This window comes from Labrus mixtus, unplaced genomic scaffold, assembly GCF_963584025.1.
Source record: "Labrus mixtus unplaced genomic scaffold, fLabMix1.1 SCAFFOLD_61, whole genome shotgun sequence".
In the NCBI taxonomy this organism is placed as follows: domain Eukaryota; kingdom Metazoa; phylum Chordata; class Actinopteri; order Labriformes; family Labridae; genus Labrus; species Labrus mixtus.
In genome coordinates, this window is record NW_026870367.1 from 260,444 (window position 1) to 282,570 (window position 22,127).

Sequence of the window (22,127 nt, forward strand, 5' to 3'; positions counted from 1 at the left end):
CAATATGACTGAATCCATCCAATAATAATCTGACCGCTGTGGTGCATTCAGGTACCCGTGAAGCACCGCTGTGGTGCATTCAGGTGCCCTTAATTATAAATATAGAAATTACAAAATAAATATTTAATGTTTAGGTTAAAACTTTAGTACAGGCAGGACGAGAGCGCCCCCTAACCCGATCAAAACGTTCCTTTAAACGCACTTTAAACAAATCAGAAATTAGAGTCATCAGAGCAGACTTAAATATTAAAGGTCGGCCTCATCGTCTCGTGGTTCTTCTTCTGTGGTCTTTCTAAAGATGATTAATTATTAAATATGAATAAAAGAAACATTCATGTTTTTATTATGACGATCAAACGTGAATAAAATGATATCAAGTGATTTCTGATCGACTGTAATCAACCTGACGCCTTAAAGCTCTGTGTCATAGACCGACCCGCTCCAGCACGTAGACACGTCCGCCGATCACAACTCTGCTCTGTGTCATTTCCTGTTTGATCCTTTGACACAGGTGTACAGTGTGTGTGTGTGTGTGTGTGTGTGTGTGTGTGTGTGTGTGTGTGTGTGTGTGTAGTGATGAAGAGGAGGGTGTGTCAGTTACAGGTGTGTTTACCTGTGTACAGGTGTGTTTACCTGTGAACAGGTGTGTTTACCTGTGTACAGGTGTGTTTACCTGTGTACAGGTGTATCTGTAGATAAACGTGATGTAACAGTGGGTGTGTCCTGTAGACGTGTTAGCACTTTCTGTGTATTTTAACTCATCCTGTGACTTGCCTTGTGGAGACGTGTAGATGTGGAACATAAAGTTTTAGAGTGTATGCATGCTAACGTGCTAACGGTGGCTAACAGTGTAACAGGAAACTATAAACTCTGGTGCTATGTTTAAAACTCTGTGGTGCTGTGAGGACGCAGCTGCATGAAGAGACGTCTGCTGCTGTCCTCCACCTGCTGCTTCCAAAGACAAACTTTATCCCCCCCCGCAGACTGATGAAGATGATGATGAAGGTGACCTGTCATATCTGTAGTGATGAAGATGATGATGAAGGTCTAAAAGATTCACAGACAATCTGCTGACATGCTTTTGTATTTAAACTCTTCAGATGTTCTATATTCAATGATTTTCATGTAGCAGAGGAAGAGGAGGAGAGAGGAGGAAGAGAGAGGAGGAGGAAGAGGAGGAGAGAGGAGGAGGAGGAGGAGGAAGAGGAGGAGGAGGAAGAGAGAGGAGGAGGAGGAAGAGAGGAGGAGGAAGAGAGAGGAGGAGGAAGAGAGAGGAGGAGGAAGAGAGGAGGAGGAAGAGAGAGGAGGAGGAAGAGAGGAGGAAGAGGAGGAGGAGGAAGAGCTGATTGGACGTTTGAACGATCACAAACTTTGTTGCTGGAAAAAGAAAAAGTAAATATTTATAATTTGTATGAATCATTTTTTTTCTGTTTCTCATTAAATGTTTTGCAAAAATAAAAACGAATTTTCTTCTTTAATGTGCCAAACGGAAGTGCATGATAGATGTGTGTGAGTTCACTTCCGGTGATCAGTTTTATGTGTTATACACATTCAGGCCGGCAGGGGGCAGTCATGCGTAGCAAAGCTGGTCTGCAGTCAATGAAGAGACGAAGAAGAAGAGGAGGAGGAGGAGAAGGAAGTAAGAGAAGAAGAAAAACAACCGGAGAAGTTTAATTTAACGTGTCGTCGTTACAAACAGTCAGCTGTTATCATCTGTCACCTCTGTCATCATCACCTGTCTCTGTTATCACCGGAGCACGAGCCGCTGGGTGTGACGTCACGGTCACGTTGGCTGCGGGAGGTATAATGTGCTGACACAGCAGGAGAGAGAGAGAGAGAGAGACGGACTGAGGACTGAGGTGAGCTTCATTTCTCTTTATAATCTCTAAAATCACACTGTGACGTCACGAGGGGGCTCGGTTACTTTGATTAATACTGAGTGACTTAGTTTCTAACTTTCTAAGAGACTTTTGAACGCCACAGCGGAAATACAACCCATAATACTTCTTTACTTGATGTAACTGTTAACCAGTTAGTCTGTGTCTGCTCTTTATGAATCATTTAGTTTGTTTTTTAGTTTGTTTTTTAGTTAAATCAGGTCACGAGGAAGCAAAAGTCAAGATTAGCTTCAGCTAACATTAGCATGATGAGCTGCAGACTCAGCGTTTTACTACTGCTCATATACACATCAGATTCATGACTCAGCGTTTTACTACTGCTCATATACACATCAGATTCATGACTCAGCTGTGTGTGTGTGTGTGTGTGTGTGTGAGAGACCTCGATGGTCTCAGTAAAGTTCACCTGCTGAGAGACAGATTCGAACCTGGGGCGCACACACTAACCACTGCACCCCCATTTACTGTTTTTAAAATAACATCCATTCACATAAAAACACATTGTTTACTAACAAGTGTTTTCATGAAGAACGCCTTTCACCGGGGACGGTAGGTGGCGTTCAGCGGTCTCTGGTGACTGCTGCTCCACGAAGAACAGCGTCACAGTGAACAGGAAGTGACGAGCACGTGTTCGCCCCGCTGTGCACGACCTGCGTCCACGTCTTCTCGCAGTGTGTTGAAAATGAAAAAGTGAATTTATTTCTGACGTTTCAGGATGGAGGACGACTGTCAACCGCTGCTGAACTCTGACTCTCACCGAGGATCCACCGACTCCCTGGACCTGAAGAATAAACGGTAGTGTGTGTGTGTGTGTGTGTGTGTGTGTGTGTGTGTGTGTGTGTGTGTGTGTGTGTGTGTGTGTGTGTGTGTGTGTGTGTGTGTGTGTGTGTGTGTGTGTAACAAGCTGCTTTGACTTCCTGGAATTCACAAGAGAACTCTAACCTGTGTGTTTAACGCCTACCATCAGCAGTGTGTGTGACTTTTAATCCAGTTTGGTATTTCACAGTGACTGACGAGCTCACACACACTCAGAATCCTACAGAATTTGTATTAATAATTTGTTAGTTTGTTTACTTAAACATAAATCTGAAATGTTTGATGATTAAAAAAAACTGATCACAGTCACAATGATTGGTCATTGCTGATTGGTTAATAACTTGTGTTTTTTCATCTTCAGGCCGTTCCACGTGGAGCCCAGAAACATCGTAGACGATGATCCTCAGGAACGAGTTTCTGCTGAAGCCGCCATCTTAAACAGCAGAGTTCATTATTACAGTCGACTGACGGGCTCCTCTGATAGGTTGCTGGTATGACCAATCACAGCACAGCTACCTGAGCCAGGTTATCAACATCTTAACTGTACTGTCCCTGTGAAGCCTTCTCTGTTTCCCCCCTAGAGTCCTCCAAACCATGTGATCCCCACCCCAGAGGAGATCTACGTCTACAGCCCGCTGGGAACGGCGTTCAAAGTGACGGGCAGCGATGGCTTGTCCAAAAACCCCAGCATCATCACCATGTACGACCTGGTACCAATACATGAATCTATCATCATGAATCTATCATCATGAATCTATGATCAATAAACTGATCTATCATCATGAATCTATCATCAATAAGATGATCTATCATCATGATTCTATGATCAATAAGCTGATCTATCATCATGATTCTATGATCAATAAGCTGATCTATCATCATGAATCTATCATGAATCTATGATCAATAAGCTGATCTAGCATCATGAATCTATCATCAATAAGATGATCTATCATGAATCTATCATCATGAATCTATGATCAATAAGCTGATCTATCATCATGAATCTATCAATAAGATGATCTATCATCATGAATCTATCATCAATAAGATGATCTATCATGATTCTATGATCAATAAGCTGATCTATCATGATTCTATGATCAATAAGCTGATCTATCATGAATCTATGATCAATAAGCTGATCTATCATCATGAATCTATGATCAATAAGCTGATCTATCATCATGAATCTGATCAATAAAGTGATCTATCATCATGAATCTATCATCATGAATCTATGATCAATAAACTGATCTATCATCATGAATCTATGATCAATAAACTGATCTATCATCATGATTCTATGATCAATAAGCTGATCTATCATCATGAATCTATGATCAATAAACTGATCTATCATGATTCTATGATCAATAAACTGCTCTATCATCATGAATCTATGATCAATAAACTGATCTATCATCAATAAGCTGATCTATCATCATGAATCTATGATCAATAAACTGATCTATCATCAATAAGCTGATCTATCATGAATCTATGATCAATAAACTGATCTATCATCATGGATCTATCATCATGAATCTATCATCAATAAGCTGATCTATCATCATGAATCTATGATCAATAAACTGATATATCATCATGGATCTATCATCATGAATCTATCATCAATAAGCTGATCTATCATCATGAATCTATGATCAATAAACTGATCTATCATCATGAATCTATGATCAATAAACTGATCTATCATCATGATTCTATGATCAATAAACTGATCTATCATCAATAAACTGATCTATCATCATGATTCTATGATCAATAAACTGAACTATCATGAATCTATGATCAATAAGCTGATCTATCATGATTCTATGATCAATAAGCTGATCTATCATCATGAATCTATCATGAATCTATGATCAATAAGCTGATCTAGCATCATGAATCTATGATCAATAAGCTGATCTATCATGAATCTATCATCATGAATCTATGATCAATAAGCTGATCTATCATCATGAATCTATCAATAAGATGATCTATCATCATGAATCTATCATCAATAAGATGATCTATCATGATTCTATGATCAATAAGCTGATCTATCATCATGATTCTATGATCAATAAGCTGATCTATCATGAATCTATGATCAATAAGCTGATCTATCATCATGAATCTATGATCAATAAGCTGATCTATCATCATGAATCTATGATCAATAAAGTGATCTATCATCATGAATCTATCATCATGAATCTATGATCAATAAACTGATCTATCATGAATCTATGATCAATAAACTGATCTATCATCATGATTCTATGATCAATAAGCTGATCTATCATCATGAATCTATGATCAATAAACTGATCTATCATGATTCTATGATCAATAAACTGCTCTATCATCATGAATCTATGATCAATAAACTGATCTATCATCAATAAGCTGATCTATCATCATGAATCTATGATCAATAAACTGATCTATCATCAATAAGCTGATCTATCATGAATCTATGATCAATAAACTGATCTATCATCATGGATCTATCATCATGAATCTATCATCAATAAGCTGATCTATCATCATGAATCTATGATCAATAAACTGATATATCATGGATCTATCATGAATCTATCATCAATAAGCTGATCTATCATCATGAATCTATGATCAATAAACATCTATCATCATGCATCTATCATCATGAATCTATGATCAATAAACTGATCTATCATTATGAATCTATGATCAATAAACTGATCTATCATGATTCTATGATCAATAAACTGATCTATCATCAATAAACTGATCTATCATCATGATTCTATGATCAATAAACTGAACTATCATGAATCTATGATCAATAAACTGATCTATCATCATGATTCTATGATCAATAAACTGATCTATCATCATGGAGCTATCATCATGAATCTATGATCAATAAACTGATCTATCATCATGATTCTATGATCAATAAACTGATCTATCATCAATAAGCTGATCTATGATCAATAAACTGATCTATCATCATGAATCTATGATCAATAAACTGATCTATCATCAATAAGCTGATCTATCATCATGAATCTATGATCAATAAACTGATCTATCATCAATAAGCTGATTTATCATCATGATTCTATGATCAATAAACTGATTTATCATCATGATTCTATGATCAATAAACTGATCTATCATCATGATTCTATGATCAATAAACTGATCTATCATCAATAAGCTGATCTATGATCAATAAACTGATCTATCATGATTCTATGATCAATAAACTGATCTAGCATCAATAAGCTGATCTATCATCATGAATCTATGATCAATAAACTGATCTATCATCAATAAACTGATCTATCATCATGAATCTATGTTCTTTGTTCTCTCAGATTTGCGATCTGGAACACGATGATGGGCACGTCGATCCTGAGCATTCCGTGGGGAATCAAACAGGTGATCGTCACGCAGCCCTTCAAAATAAAAGCCCTGCTTCATGAGTGATTTTAATGTGAGCGTGTGTTCTCTGTTCCTTCAGGCCGGGTTCACGCTTGGCGTCCTCCTCCTCGTCTTCACCGGTCTGCTCATGCTCTACTGCTGCTACATCGTCCTCCGGTCACCCAGAGCCATACGTGAGTGACACCGCCCTCTGGTGGCTCCTATATGTAACTGCAGTCTCAGATGTTTAACAACACAGTTCCTTCATCATACTGAGGTTACAGAGCGCTGTGAGCGGGTTCACATGGAGGGGGAGGAGTTACCAGCTCGTAACCAATCACATTCATGAACACGCTTCTTCACACAAAGAAACTGAAAAAGAATTAAAACAACAAAAACAATCACAGAAGATGAAATATAAAAATATGTTGTTTTAATAACCTCACATTTAGAATCTATCTATGATATGGAGAAGGTTAGAGTGGTTTCACATCGGAGGCGGGATCAGCGTGAACACAGACTTGTTCCTGAGTCCGCTTGAAGTGGCGTCTCGGGCCCAGCCTGCCAGTGGTTGCCATGGTTACTTCTTCATGGCGTATTTTAAAGCACCTCTGTGCACACTGCCCCCTGCTGTATCGACTGTGAACATACTGAAGTGTAAAGAACGATGTTACTGACGCAGAGCTCACACACACTATGAAAGAATCAGGAAACCACCCCGCTGCAGTAAAGGATCCTGTGTGAATGTTTGAAATAAGACTTGTCCTCATAGATTCACTTCAGATGTTTTCTCTGCTCTATCTGAAGCGTATGTGGACACATCGGAGTGGGAGTTCCCCGATGTCTGCAGGTATTATTTTGGAAAGTTCGGTCAGTGGTCCAGTCTGCTCTTCTCCATGGTGTCTCTGATCGGAGCCATGGTGGTCTACTGGGTCCTCATGTCCAACTTCCTCTACAACACGGGACAGTTCATCTACAGTGAGTTCTGACTTTATTATCTAGACAGGAAACTGATTAGAAGTGAGGATGAACAGCACATGAATATGATATAAAGAAGTTCTATAATAATAAATGTGATAGATAATAAAGAAATAAAGAAGTTCTATAATAATAAATGTGATAGATAATAAAGATATAAAGAAGTGAAGACATGAAGATATTAATGTTTGTTTCTGGTGTTTACAGATTACGCTCACAACGTCAACGTTTCAGACTCAGAGTTTGGGACCAACGGCTCGGACAGAGGTAAGACTCGCTTATTGATAAGTTATGTTTTGTCAACTGTGATTTGTTTATTTGTTTTTTGTTTTTTTTGTTTATTTGTTGTGGCTGATGTCCTCAGTGATCTGTCCCTATCCAAACACGGACCCCGGGGGGAACCTGACCTTCAGCACCTTCTTCATCAGTGGGAATGAAACTGACGGGAACTCTTTTGAACAGTGGTGGAGTAAAACCAACACCATCCCTCTGTACCTGATCGTCCTGCTGCTGCCGCTGCTCTGTTTCCGCTCCGCCTCCTTCTTCGCCAGGTTCACCTTCCTAGGTAAGAAAAGTCTTCAAACTCTACATCGTGCAGTGTGACATCACAACACTGTGACATCACAACTCTGTGACATCACAACACTGTGACATCACAACACTGTGACATCACCGTAAAAAAAAGAGTTTTACGGCTGTTACGGCAACTCTCTAAGGACATATTACACCGAAAGCAAAAGCACAACAAACACAGAAGAGTCTGCTCCAGCTGTCAGCCCAGAGACGACTCTGTTCAGGTTGTGCTCATAGAATCTACTGTTGCTGTCTTCCAGGTACCATCTCAGTGGTCTACCTGATCACACTGGTCACCATCAAAGCTGTCCGCCTTGGCTTCCACCTGGAGTTCCACTGGTTCCTTCCCACACAGTTCTATGTTCCAGGTGTGTTAATAACACTATGGAGGCCCTCTGGCTTTGTGTTGTGTCTTCAAATGTGCGTCCTGGTTTTTATCTCTAAATCATGTTTGGCTGTTTAATAGAATGGGTTAGGGTTAAACCAAATGGCTCCATGGGTTAGGAGTTAGGGGTTAGGGGCAGCTTAAGCTTTGGAATGAGTTCATGTTTTTATTTCTGAGGGTATTGGAGGGTAAATCTCAATCTTCTCTAAATGCACCTCTTGTACTGGAGTATTTCTGAATCATTTGACTGACCAGGGGACAAAACCATTCACACACTTAAACATTAGTTTAATAAACCATGATAAATTCTACTTTTTGTATAATGGTGTCATTAATTGGCTTTGGATCCAGTGTTCTTAGGGTCTGTTTGTATAATCACAACATCGGCTTCATTGCTGATTGGGCCTGACCCCGGACACTTATACAATCAGCAGAATGTGATAAATTCATAGTGTGCATGTATAACAGCCTTAATCAGTGACCAAGATCTTAAGAGTCAAAAGCTATTCAAATAAGTCTTTATGGTCTTGGACACTTTATGGACACTTTTCTGATATGTGCTTCAAATTTCAATTGGGAATCCAAGACCACACCTACTGTAGATATTGAAACTCATTTCTTTTCTGTATTTCCTTCTTGTCGGTGGTTATTGTGCAATCGTAGCCTCATGGAAAAACACAGTTTTTGCACAGTTTAGAGTTAAGAAGTTATTTTTTGGCCTCTGTCACATACTGACCCAACAACTCAACAGCCTGTTGTGAGAATCTGGTTTATATCAAGAAAACTGACTAACTTTTATATGTCCCTCATTCCAGCTGGATGTTCAGACTGCTCCATTATTTCAGAGTCTTCAATAATGCACGTCAGAAGAGTTTCAGAATTTTAAATGAAATCTCAACAAACATTTAAGAGGTGGTCTGAAATAACAGAAGGAGAAGCTTTATGTGGATTTGGGTTTCCAGGGGCTTTAAGGCTTTCTATGTCTTGTTTTCTTCTTTCTTCTGCACAAATCAGAACAGGGTATTAATAGAATCACATTCATTGGTTGTGAATATATATATATATATATAAAACAATATGGAGTGAAGGCCCTAAACCTTTTCTGGGACCTTTGTACAATCTTCACTTTTCTCTTGTGCTGTGATTTCTTCTTCTCAGAGCTCAGACTTCTCTTCCCTCAGCTGACAGGAGTCCTCACGCTGGCCTTCTTCATCCACAACTGCATCATCACACTGATGAAGAGCAACAGGAACCAAGAGAACAACGTGAGTCTACTCTTCATCCCTCTGTAAACTCAAACTGTTTGAACATGCTCCCCATGTTACTGTGCACTCTCTTCACAACAAGCTGTCCATCTCCAGCTCGACATCAAGAACCGCTCTGCCTCACAGAGACGCAGGTAACGGACGATGAGCACCCGGGTTTTCCCCCTCCTCAGGCTGAGAGCAGCAGCCCTCGGGGAACACGATGTCTGAACCAGGTTTAGTGTGACCAACTGTAGAAACCTTTTACTCCACCAACCTGGAACACCTCATTCAGACCTTTTATCTACATCTGTTACTATGGCCATGTTTGTATCCCTCTGAGCTCCAAAAACTCATTAGCATACTGAAGACCTCACACCATGAGACCCCACTTGTTGTTATTGGGGACTTTAACAGGGCCGACATTCAAACATTCTGGATCACTCCTATACTCTTTCCCGTCATGTGTGCACAGCCCAAGTCTTCCCTGGCCAGGTCCTGAAGGTCTGGGCGTACTCACAGGGGTCTTCAACGTCTCTCCGCCCCACCAGACTTTCCCCTCATTTTTCAAATCCACCACGATCATCTCCCTGAACACCCAAAGGTGACCAGCCTATCAGTGTTCTGGTAACAAAGCACCACTTGGGTTCAGATGGAGCTGGATGCCCCCCCCCCCCCCCCCCAGAGACTCCAAGAAGGATGTGTACTCTGAACTGCTGTTGGGTGTATATGCAAACAAAACAGCAGGACCTTTCTCTTTGAACCTGGGTTTGCAGGGCGATGACCCTCTCTTTGACCTGGCGGGGGCCAGGGGCTTGTGACTCCATTTTTTTCTTCTCATTGTGATTTTCTTCTGTTCTTATTCTATTCTAAGTATTGATATTTAATAACTTCCCTTTTTGTCAAAGGAGCCGCCAACACAAGAATTTAAGGGTTAGCAACATCGTCATGATCACCTCATGTTATTGTTTGGTGTTGAATTGCGTGATGTTGTTGCTTGATGTTGCTTGATGTTGCTGTGTTCAGGTGCGGGACCTGTCAGTGGCATACCTCCTGGTAGGAGTGACGTATCTGTATGTGGGAGTGTTGATCTTTGCTGCCTTCCCCTCTCCTCCTCTCTCCAAAGACTGCATTGAACCAGTAAGATTAAAGTTCCTATGTATTCATTAAAGATGAACTGTAACTGAATCTTCAATGTGAGTCCTGGCTCAGATCCAGTAGTACTACTTTTTTGTTTTTTTTACATAATTGAGAATATTATATGTATAACAATATTTAGAGAATGGACCGTCATATAAATATGATTAGTGGTTAACCCCAACAGAACTTCCTGGATAACTTCCCCAGTGATGATGTGATGGTGTTTGTGGCTCGGGGCTTCCTGCTGTTCCAGATGATTACGGTTTACCCCCTACTGGGCTACCTGGTCCGGGTCCAGATGATGGGCCAGATATTTGGAAACCATTACCCCAGGTAACACTGCAAAAGATAAGGTAACACAGCCTGTAACACTGAAAGAAGTTAAGATAACACAGCCTGTAACACTGAAAGAAGTGAAGGTAACACAGGCTGTAACACTGAAAGAAGTGAAGATAACACAGCCTGTAACACTGAAAGAAGTGAAGGTAACACAGCCTGTAACACTGAAAGAAGTGAAGGTAACAAGGCAGCTTACACTGCAAAAGATGAAGGTTGCTTAGGGATGACCTAACCCTTTTGACAATAAAGGTTTGGTATGATCCCAGGTGATGATTTTCCCTCTCTCTCTTGGGTCTGGGATGCAGTTTCTTTCATGTTCTGGCTTTGAACATTTTAATCGTTGGATCTGGAGTCCTGGTGGCAAGATTTTATCCAAACATCGGATCCATCATCAGGTACGTTTGAAGCTGTAACTCTGTCAACACTACATCATTTCTACAGCTTCTTGTAACTGCATCATTTCTACAGCTTCTAACTGCATCATTTCTACATCTTCTAACTGCATCATTTCTACATCTTCTAACTGCATCATTTCTACTTCTTCTACCTGCATCATTTCTACAGCTTCTTCTAACTGCATCATTTCTACAGCTTCTAACTGCATCATTTTTACAGCTTCTTCTAACTGCATAATTTCTACAGCTTCTAACTGCATAATTTCTACAGCTTCTTCTAACTGCATAATTTCTACAGCTTCTAACTGCATCATTTCTACTTCTTCTACCTGCATCATTTCTACAGCTTCTAACTGCATCATTTCTACTTCTTCTAACTGCATCATTTCTACTTCTTCTTCTAACTGCATCATTTCTACAGCTTCTAACTGCATCATTTCTACTTCTTCTACCTGCATCATTTCTACAGCTTCTTCTACCTGCATCATTTCTACAGCTTCTAACTGCATCATTTCTACTTCTTCTAACTGCATCATTTCTACATCTTCCAACTGCATCATTTCTACTTCTTCGACCTGCATCATTTCTACAGCTTCTAACTGCATCATTTCTACATCTTCTTCTAACTGCATCATTTCTACTTCTTCTTCTAACTGCATCATTTCTACTTCTTCTAACTGCATCATTTCTACTTCTTCTAACTGCATCATTTCTACATCTTCTAACTGCATCATTTCTACTTCTTCTTCTAACTGCATCATTTCTACTTCTTCTTCTAACTGCATCATTTCTACAGCTTCTAACTGCATCATTTCTACATCTTCTTCTAACTGCATCATTTCTACATCTTCTAACTGCATCATTTCTACAGCTTCTTCTAACTGCATCATTTCTACAGCTTCTAACTGCATCATTTCTACAGCTTCTTCTAACTGCATCATTTCTACAGCTTCTAACTGCATCATTTCTACAGCTTCTTCTAACTGCATCATTTCTACAGCTTCTAACTGCATCATTTCTACAGCTTCTTCTAACTGCATCATTTCTACATCTTCTAACTGCATCATTTCTACATCTTCTAACTGCATCATTTCTACAGCTTCTTCTAACTGCATCATTTCTACATCTAACTGCATCATTTCTACAGCTTCTTCTAACTGCATCATTTCTACTTCTTCTAACTGCATCATTTCTACATCTTCTAACTGCATCATTTCTACTTCTTCTAACTGCATCATTTCTACATCTTCTTCTAACTTTATCATTTCTACATCTAACTGCATCATTTCTACAGCTTCTTCTAACTTTATCATTTCTACATCTTCTAACTGCATCATTTCTACTTCTTCTACCTGCATCATTTCTACAGCTTCTAACTGCATCATTTCTACTTCTTCTTCTAACTGCATCATTTCTACAGCTTCTAACTGCATCATTTCTACATCTTCTTCTAACTGCATCATTTCTACTTCTTCTTCTAACTGCATCATTTCTACATCTTCTAACTGCATCATTTCTACAGCTTCTTCTAACTGCATCATTTCTACAGCTTCTTCTAACTGCATCATTTCTACAGCTTCTAACTGCATCATTTCTACAGCTTCTTCTAACTGCATAATTTCTAAAGCTTCTAACTGCATCATTTCTACAGCTTCTTCTAACTGCATAATTTCTACATCTTCTAACTGCATCATTTCTACAGCTTCTTCTAACTGCATAATTTCTACAGCTTCTAACTGCATCATTTCTACAGCTTCTTCTAACTGCATCATTTCTACATCTTCTAACTGCATCATTTCTACATCTTCTAACTGCATCATTTCTACAGCTTCTTCTAACTGCATCATTTCTACATCTTCTTCTAACTGCATCATTTCTACTTCTAACTGCATCATTTCTACAGCTTCTTCTAACTGCATCATTTCTACATCTTCTAACTGCATCATTTCTACTTCTTCTAACTGCATCATTTCTACAGCTTCTAACTGCATCATTTCTACTTCTTCTAACTGCATCATTTCTACATCTTCTAACTGCATCATTTCTACTTCTTCTTCTAACTGCATCATTTCTACTTCTTCTTCTAACTGCATCATTTCTACTTCTTCTTCTAACTGCATCATTTCTACAGCTTCTAACTGCATCATTTCTACATCTTCTTCTAACTGCATCATTTCTACTTCTTCTTCTAACTGCATCATTTCTACATCTTCTAACTGCATCATTTCTACAGCTTCTTCTAACTGCATCATTTCTACAGCTTCTAACTGCATCATTTCTACAGCTTCTTCTAACTGCATCATTTCTACAGCTTCTAACTGCATCATTTCTACAGCTTCTTCTAACTGCATCATTTCTACAGCTTCTAACTGCATAATTTCTACAGCTTCTTCTAACTGCATCATTTCTACATCTTCTAACTGCATCATTTCTACATCTTCTAACTGCATCATTTCTACAGCTTCTTCTAACTGCATCATTTCTACATCTAACTGCATCATTTCTACAGCTTCTTCTAACTGCATCATTTCTACTTCTTCTAACTGCATCATTTCTACATCTTCTAACTGCATCATTTCTACTTCTTCTAACTGCATCATTTCTACATCTTCTTCTAACTTTATCATTTCTACATCTAACTGCATCATTTCTACAGCTTCTTCTAACTTTATCATTTCTACATCTTCTAACTGCATCATTTCTACTTCTTCTACCTGCATCATTTCTACAGCTTCTAACTGCATCATTTCTACTTCTTCTTCTAACTGCATCATTTCTATAGCTTCTAACTGCATCATTTCTACATCTTCTTCTAACTGCATCATTTCTACTTCTTCTTCTAACTGCATCATTTCTACTTCTTCTAACTGCATCATTTCTACAGCTTCTTCTAACTGCATCATTTCTACAGCTTCTTCTAACTGCATAATTTCTACAGCTTCTAACTGCATCATTTCTACAGCTTCTTCTAACTGCATAATTTCTACATCTTCTAACTGCATCATTTCTACAGCTTCTTCTAACTGCATCATTTCTACAGCTTCTAACTGCATCATTTCTACAGCTTCTTCTAACTGCATCATTTCTACATCTTCTAACTGCATCATTTCTACAGCTTCTTCTAACTGCATCATTTCTACTTCTTCTAACTGCATCATTTCTACAGCTTCTTCTAACTGCATCATTTCTACATCTTCTAACTGCATCATTTCTACTTCTTCTAACTGCATCATTTCTACATCTTCTTCTAACTGCATCATTTCTACATCTAACTGCATCATTTCTACAGCTTCTTCTAACTTTATCATTTCTACATATTCTAACTGCATCATTTCTACTTCTTCTACCTGCATCATTTCTACAGCTTCTTCTAACTGCATCATTTCTACAGCTTCTAACTGCATCATTTCTACTTCTTCTAACTGCATCATTTCTACTTCTTCTTCTAACTGCATCATTTCTACTTCTTCTAACTGCATCATTTCTACTTCTCCTACCTGCATCATTTCTACAGCTTCTAACTGCATCATTTCTACATCTTCTAACTGCATCATTTCTACAGCTTCTTCTAACTGCATCATTTCTACTTCTTCTAACTGCATAATTTCTACTTCTTCTTCTAACTGCATCATTTCTACTTCTTCTACCTGCATCATTTCTACAGCTTCTAACTGCATCATTTCTACTTCTTCTTCTAACTGCATCATTTCTACAGCTTCTAACTGCATCATTTCTACATCTTCTTCTAACTGCATCATTTCTACTTCTTCTTCTAACTGCATCATTTCTACATCTTCTAACTGCATCATTTCTACAGCTTCTTCTAACTGCATCATTTCTACAGCTTCTTCTAACTGCATAATTTCTACAGCTTCTAACTGCATCATTTCTACAGCTTCTTCTAACTGCATAATTTCTACATCTTCTAACTGCATCATTTCTACAGCTTCTTCTAACTGCATCATTTCTACAGCTTCTAACTGCATCATTTCTACAGCTTCTTCTAACTGCATCATTTCTACATCTTCTAACTGCATCATTTCTACATCTTCTAACTGCATCATTTCTACATCTTCTTCTAACTGCATCATTTCTACTTCTTCTAACTGCATCATTTCTACAGCTTCTTCTAACTGCATCATTTCTACATCTTCTAACTGCATCATTTCTACTTCTTCTAACTGCATCATTTCTACATCTTCTTCTAACTGCATCATTTCTACATCTAACTGCATCATTTCTACAGCTTCTTCTAACTTTATCATTTCTACATATTCTAACTGCATCATTTCTACTTCTTCTACCTGCATCATTTCTACAGCTTCTTCTAACTGCATCATTTCTACTTCTTCTAACTGCATCATTTCTACTTCTTCTAACTGCATCATTTCTACATCTTCTAACTGCATCATTTCTACTTCTTCTAACTGCATCATTTCTACATCTTCTTCTAACTGCATCATTTCTACTTCTTCTACCTGCATCATTTCTACAGCTTCTAACTGCATAATTTCTACATCTTCTTCTAACTGCATCATTTCTACATCTTCTAACTGCATCATTTCTACTTCTTCTTCTAACTGCATCATTTCTACTTCTTCTAACTGCATCATTTCTACTTCTTCTTCTAACTGCATCATTTCTACATCTTCTAACTGCATCATTTCTACTTCTTCTTCTAACTGCATCATTTCTACTTCTTCTTCTAACTGCATCATTTCTACTTCTTCTACCTGCATCATTTCTACTTCTTCTACCTGCATCATTTCTACAGCTTCTACCTGCATCATTTCTACTTCTTCTACCTGCATCATTTCTACAGCTTCTAACTGCATCATTTCTACTTCTTCTACCTGCATCATTTCTACAGCTTCTACCTGCATCATTTCTACTTCTTCTACCTGCATCATTTCTACAGCTTCTAACTGCATCATTTCTACTTCTTCTAACTGCATCATTTCTACTTCTTCTACCTGCATCATTTCTACAGCTTCTAACTGCATCATTTCTACTTCTTCTACCTGCATCATTTCTACAGCTTCTTCTAACTGCATCATTTCTACATCTTCTAACTACATCATTTCTACTTCTTCTACCTGCATCATTTCTACTTCTTCTTCTAACTGCATCATTTCTACAGCTTCTAACTGCATCATTTCTACTTCTTCTTCTAACTGCATCATTTCTACAGCTTCTTCTAACTGCATCATTTCTACAGCTTCTAACTGCATCATTTCTACTTCTTCTAACTGCATCATTTCTACAGCTTCTTCTAACTGCATCATTTCTACTTCTTCTAACTGCATCATTTCTACTTCTTCTTCTAACTGCATCATTTCTACAGCTTCTAACTGCATCATTTCTACTTCTTCTAACTGCATCATTTCTACAGCTTCTTCTAACTGCATCATTTCTACAGCTTCTTCTAACTGCATCATTTCTACTTCTAACTGCATCATTTCTACTTCTTCTAACTGCATCATTTCTACTTCTAACTGCATCATTTCTACTTCTTCTAACTGCATCATTTCTACTTCTAAATGCATCATTTCTACTTCTTCTAACTGCATCATTTCTACAGCTTCTAACTGCATCATTTCTACTTCTTCTAACTGCATCATTTCTACAGCTTCTAACTGCATCATTTCTACTTCTTCTAACTGCATCATTTCTACATCTTCTAACTGCATCATTTCTACTTCTTCTACCTGCATAATTTCTACAGCTTCTAACTGCATCATTTCTACATCTTCTAACTGCACCATTTCTACATCTTCTAACTGCATCATTTCTACAGCTTCTTCTAACTGCATCATTTCTACTTCTTCTTCTAACTGCATCATTTCTACTTCTTCTAACTGCATCATTTCTACAGCTTCTAACTGCTTCATTTCTACTTCTTCTACCTACATCATTTCTACAGCTTCTTCTACCTGCATCATTTCTACAGCTTCTAACTGCATAATTTCTACATCTTCTAACTGCATCATTTCTACAGCTTCTAACTGCATCATTTCTACTTCTTCTAACTGCATCATTTCTACAGCTTCTTCTAACTGCATCATTTCTACTTCTTCTTCTAACTGCATCATTTCTACTTCTTCTAACTGCATCATTTCTACAGCTTCTTCTAACTGCATCATTTCTACTTCTTCTTCTAACTGCATCATTTCTACAGCTTCTAACTGCATCATTTCTACTTCTTCTACCTACATCATTTCTACAGCTTCTTCTACCTGCATCATTTCTACAGCTTCTAACTGCATCATTTCTACATCTTCTACCTGCATCATTTCTACTTCTTCTAACTGCATCATTTCTACTTCTTCTTCTAACTGCATCATTTCTACTTCTTCTTCTAACTGCATAATTTCTACATCTTCTACCTGCATCATTTCTACTTCTTCTAACTGCATCATTTCTACTTCTTCTAACTGCATAATTTCTACATCTTCTAACTGCATCATTTCTACTTCTTCTTCTAACTGCATAATTTCTACTTCTTCTAACTGCATCATTTCTACAGCTTCTTCTAACTGCATCATTTCTACAGCTTCTAACTGCATCATTTCTACAGCTTCTAACTGCATCATTTCTACTTCTTCTAACTGCATCATTTCTACTTCTTCGACCTGCATCATTTCTACAGCTTCTAACTGCATAATTTCTACATCTTCTTCTAACTGCATCATTTCTACATCTTCTAACTGCATCATTTCTACTTCTTCTTCTAACTGCATCATTTCTACTTCTTCTAACTGCATCATTTCTACTTCTTCTTCTAACTGCATCATTTCTACATCTTCTAACTGCATCATTTCTACTTCTTCTTCTAACTGCATCATTTCTACTTCTTCTTCTAACTGCATCATTTCTACTTCTTCTACCTGCATCATTTCTACTTCTTCTAACTGCATCATTTCTACAGCTTCTTCTAACTGCATCATTTCTACAGCTTCTTCTAACTGCATACTTTCTACTTCTTCTAACTGCATCATTTCTACAGCTTCTAACTGCATCATTTCTACTTCTTCTACCTACATCATTTCTACAGCTTCTTCTACCTGCATCATTTCTACAGCTTCTAACTGCATCATTTCTACAGCTTCTAACTGCATCATTTCTACTTCTTCTAACTGCATCATTTCTACTTCTTCTTCTAACTGCATCATTTCTACTTCTTCTAACTGCATCATTTCTACTTCTTCTTCTAACTGCATCATTTCTACTTCTTCTTCTAACTGCATCATTTCTACATCTTCTAACTGCATCATTTCTACTTCTTCTTCTAACTGCATCATTTCTACTTCTTCTTCTAACTGCATCATTTCTACTTCTTCTAACTGCATCATTTCTACAGCTTCTAACTGCATCATTTCTACTTCTTCTAACTGCATCATTTCTACTTCTTCTTCTAACTGCATCATTTCTACTTCTTCTAACTGCATCATTTCTACTTCTTCTTCTAACTGCATCATTTCTACATCTTCTAACTGCATCATTTCTACAGCTTCTAACTGCATCATTTCTACTTCTTCTAACTGCATCATTTCTACTTCTTCTTCTAACTGCATCATTTCTACAGCTTCTAACTGCATCATTTCTACTTCTTCTACCTGCATCATTTCTACAGCTTCTAACTGCATCATTTCTACAACTTCTAACTGCATCATTTCTACAACTTCTTCTAACTGCATAATTTCTACATCTTCTTCTAACTGCATCATTTCTACTTCTTCTACCTGCATCATTTCTACTTCTTCTAACTGCATCATTTCTACAACTTCTTCTAACTGCATAATTTCTACTTCTTCTTCTAACTGCATCATTTCTACTTCTTCTACCTGCATCATTTCTACTTCTTCTAACTGCATCATTTCTACTTCTTCTAACTGCATCATTTCTACAACTTCTTCTAACTGCATAATTTCTACTTCTTCTTCTAACTGCATCATTTCTACTTCTTCTACCTGCATCATTTCTACTTCTTCTAACTGCATCATTTCTACAACTTCTTCTAACTGCATAATTTCTACTTCTTCTTCTAACTGCATCATTTCTACTTCTTCTACCTGCATCATTTCTACTTCTTCTAACTGCATCATTTCTACAACTTCTTCTAACTGCATCATTTCTACTTCTTCTTCTAACTGCATCATTTCTACTTCTTCTAACTGCATCATTTCTACTTCTTCTTCTAACTGCATCATTTCTACTTCTTCTTCTAACTGCATCATTTCTACAACTTCTTCTAACTGCATCATTTCTACTTCTTCTTCTAACTGCATCATTTCTACTTCTTCTTCTAACTGCATCATTTCTACTTCTTCTTCTAACTGCATCATTTCTACTTCTTCTAACTGCATAATTTCTACTTCTTCTACCTGCATCATTTCTACAGCTTCTAACTGCATCATTTCTACTTCTTCTAACTGCATCATTTCTACTTCTTCTTCTAACTGCATCATTTCTACTTCTTCTTCTAACTGCATCATTTCTACTTCTTCTAACTGCATCATTTCTACTTCTTCTTCTAACTGCATCATTTCTACTTCTTCTAACTGCATCATTTCTACAGCTTCTAACTGCATCATTTCTACTTCTTCTACCTGCATCATTTCTACTTCTTCTAACTGCATCATTTCTACATCTTCTAACTGCATCATTTCTACAGCTTCTAACTGCATCATTTCTACTTCTTCTAACTGCATCATTTCTACTTCTTCTTCTAACTGCATCATTTCTACTTCTTCTAACTGCATCATTTCTACTTCTCCTACCTGCATCATTTCTACAGCTTCTAACTGCATCATTTCTACTTCTTCTAACTGCATAATTTCTACTTCTTCTTCTAACTGCATCATTTCTACTTCTTCTACCTGCATCATTTCTACAGCTTCTAACTGCATCATTTCTACATCTTCTTCTAACTGCATCATTTCTACAGCTTCTTCTAACTGCATCATTTCTACATCTTCTACCTGCATCATTTCTACTTCTTCTAACTGCATCATTTCTACTTCTTCTACCTGTATCATTTCTACAGCTTCTAACTGCATCATTTCTACATCTTCTACCTGCATCATTTCTACTTCTTCTTCTAACATGGCCTCTTCTGCTCTGGATGTTTTGTTGTTTTTTGTTGGGATAAAATAACCAGAAAAACTGAAAACAGAAATCCAATGAAAGTATCAAAGTGTTTGTTGTTAGCGGATGCTAATTGGCAAGACTCTTTCTTAGAAGAACTTTTGTGTAAATAAAAGATTAAAACAGTTAAGTTCTCTCTGTCTCTGTCCCCCCCCTCTGCCCCCCCCTCTCTCTCTCTGCAGGTTCTCTGGAGCGACCTGTGGTCTGGCTCTGGTTTTTGTCTTTCCAGCTTTAGTCCACATGATTTCTCTGAGACGTCAGGGGTTGCTCCGCTGGCCGTCAGCTGTCTTCCACAGTCTCCTGATTGTTCTGGGTGTGGCCAACCTGCTGGCTCAGTTCTTCATGTAGAACGTAAAGACACTTTTCACTGTCAGAAAATCAACAGGATGAAAGTTGGACTCAGGGTCTGATCTCCTGCGGGGGAGAAGATGAACTCTCTGTGAGATTAGAACAGAAGATGTGAATGTTTCCCGTCAGTCTGTTGGCTTTGTGTTTGTTGTTCAGTCAGACTCTTAACAACCAGGAGAGACGTTTGATCATCATGTTGAAATAATTACAGCGAATCACATGACATAGATCAGCTGATGGGATAACTGTCTGCTGCCCCCTGCTGGAGTTGTTTTATGTGTTACAGCTGATTTTATTCTTCTATAAAGGGAATCATGTGTTGGTGATGAGACATTTTATATGTTATATTTTAATTTTTATGTTCACATGTTACCTCTTTTCTAGAAACTGTGTTTAAAGTATTTTACTAATGATAGGACAGACAAAGGGAATTTATTTAGAGTGTAAATAAACTGTTTTTGTCCATGACAACTTTTTTTTTGCTTTTAATAAAACACTTTTAATCAAAGAAAAAGTCAGACTAATAAAAATGATTATCCAAACTGTCAGCTGTTGAACTGGTCCCTTTAATGTCATCTGTGTTTCAAAGAGCGGCTGCTGTGTTGTTCAGATGTTGATTCATATTTTAAGAATCAGACTTTATTATATTCACGGATTGAGTACAAATGTATCTGCATACCCAACAAAGTATATGTTGGTTAAAAACAGAGTTCCAGATGACCACCAGAGGCAGTGTTTGAATTCTCTCACCCAGGAAAAATATTTTATATCAACAAAGTCATGTGACCTGTCAAGATGGAGGTTGTATGTTTATAATCTTGTGCAGTCCAAAGAATTGTTGTCTGGACACTGGAGTCTTCTTGGATCTATGAGACCTGGATGTAAATGGAGGCCTTTGGTCCTGAACGGCACAGTGACAATACTGACGTCCAGTAGCCAGATTAAAGGCTGTACTTCAACCTCCTGTTCGTCTGAAAACATTGGAGAAGATTGAGTAATCCTCCGCTTGCTGCACAGACACACTGTGAACAAATTGGTTAAGTGGACTTATAACAACGCTCTAGAGATCAATACAAGGAAAACAGGAAATTGTATTCGGTTTACCATCTAATGCTCACAAGTCCCTATTTTCGTTCACAATGAAACAATCAAGCAAGCATCATCTTTTGGGGCAGATTTTTTGGGGCGAGTCGACGGATTCTAAATTTTGTTCTTTACCTCTGTGATCCTCTGGTTCCCACAGTCCTGTAACACCTCATGGTCCATGGGTCTGTGATCCTCTGGTTCCCACAGTCCTGTTACACCTCATAGTCCATGTTTACAGCCGCTCACTTTATCACGAGTCACCGCCACAACCCCCTTCTTTTAGTTGTCCTGGACTTAAGACAGCGAGGCATCAGTTTAAACACACCTTTAGCTGTAATGAAGATGCTAACCC

General features: G+C 38.0%; 1 protein-coding gene across 1 annotated transcript; it reads left to right on the forward strand.

Moving 5' to 3' along the window:
- The first annotated feature begins 1,736 nt into the window (after nt 1-1,736).
- Nucleotides 1,737-21,237, forward strand: slc38a9 (solute carrier family 38 member 9). The gene is made up of 15 exons (XM_061034625.1): nt 1,737-1,859; nt 2,613-2,693; nt 3,076-3,205; nt 3,296-3,414; nt 6,095-6,158; nt 6,241-6,334; nt 6,948-7,118; nt 7,326-7,385; nt 7,483-7,683; nt 7,952-8,059; nt 9,235-9,341; nt 10,347-10,460; nt 10,645-10,793; nt 11,105-11,194; nt 20,524-21,237. The coding sequence occupies exons 2-15, from the start codon at nt 2,614-2,616 to the stop codon at nt 20,687-20,689; spliced, it is 1,653 nt and encodes a 550-aa protein (XP_060890608.1). The 5' UTR covers nt 1,737-1,859; nt 2,613; the 3' UTR covers nt 20,690-21,237.
- The last annotated feature ends 890 nt before the right edge of the window (nt 21,238-22,127 follow it).

What these genes read in the sequence shown, in the direction of transcription:
- slc38a9 (XM_061034625.1), top strand. Translation starts at nt 2,614, where the DNA reads ATGGAGGACGACTGTCAACCGCTGCTGAACTCTGACTCTCACCGAGGA. An exon ending in CACGGGACAGTTCATCTACA is followed by an intron (nt 7,119 to 7,325) that starts GTGAGTTCTGAC and finishes TGGTGTTTACAG; the next exon opens with ATTACGCTCACAACGTCAAC. An exon ending in ACAGGAACCAAGAGAACAAC is followed by an intron (nt 9,342 to 10,346) that starts GTGAGTCTACTC and finishes TGCTGTGTTCAG; the next exon opens with GTGCGGGACCTGTCAGTGGC.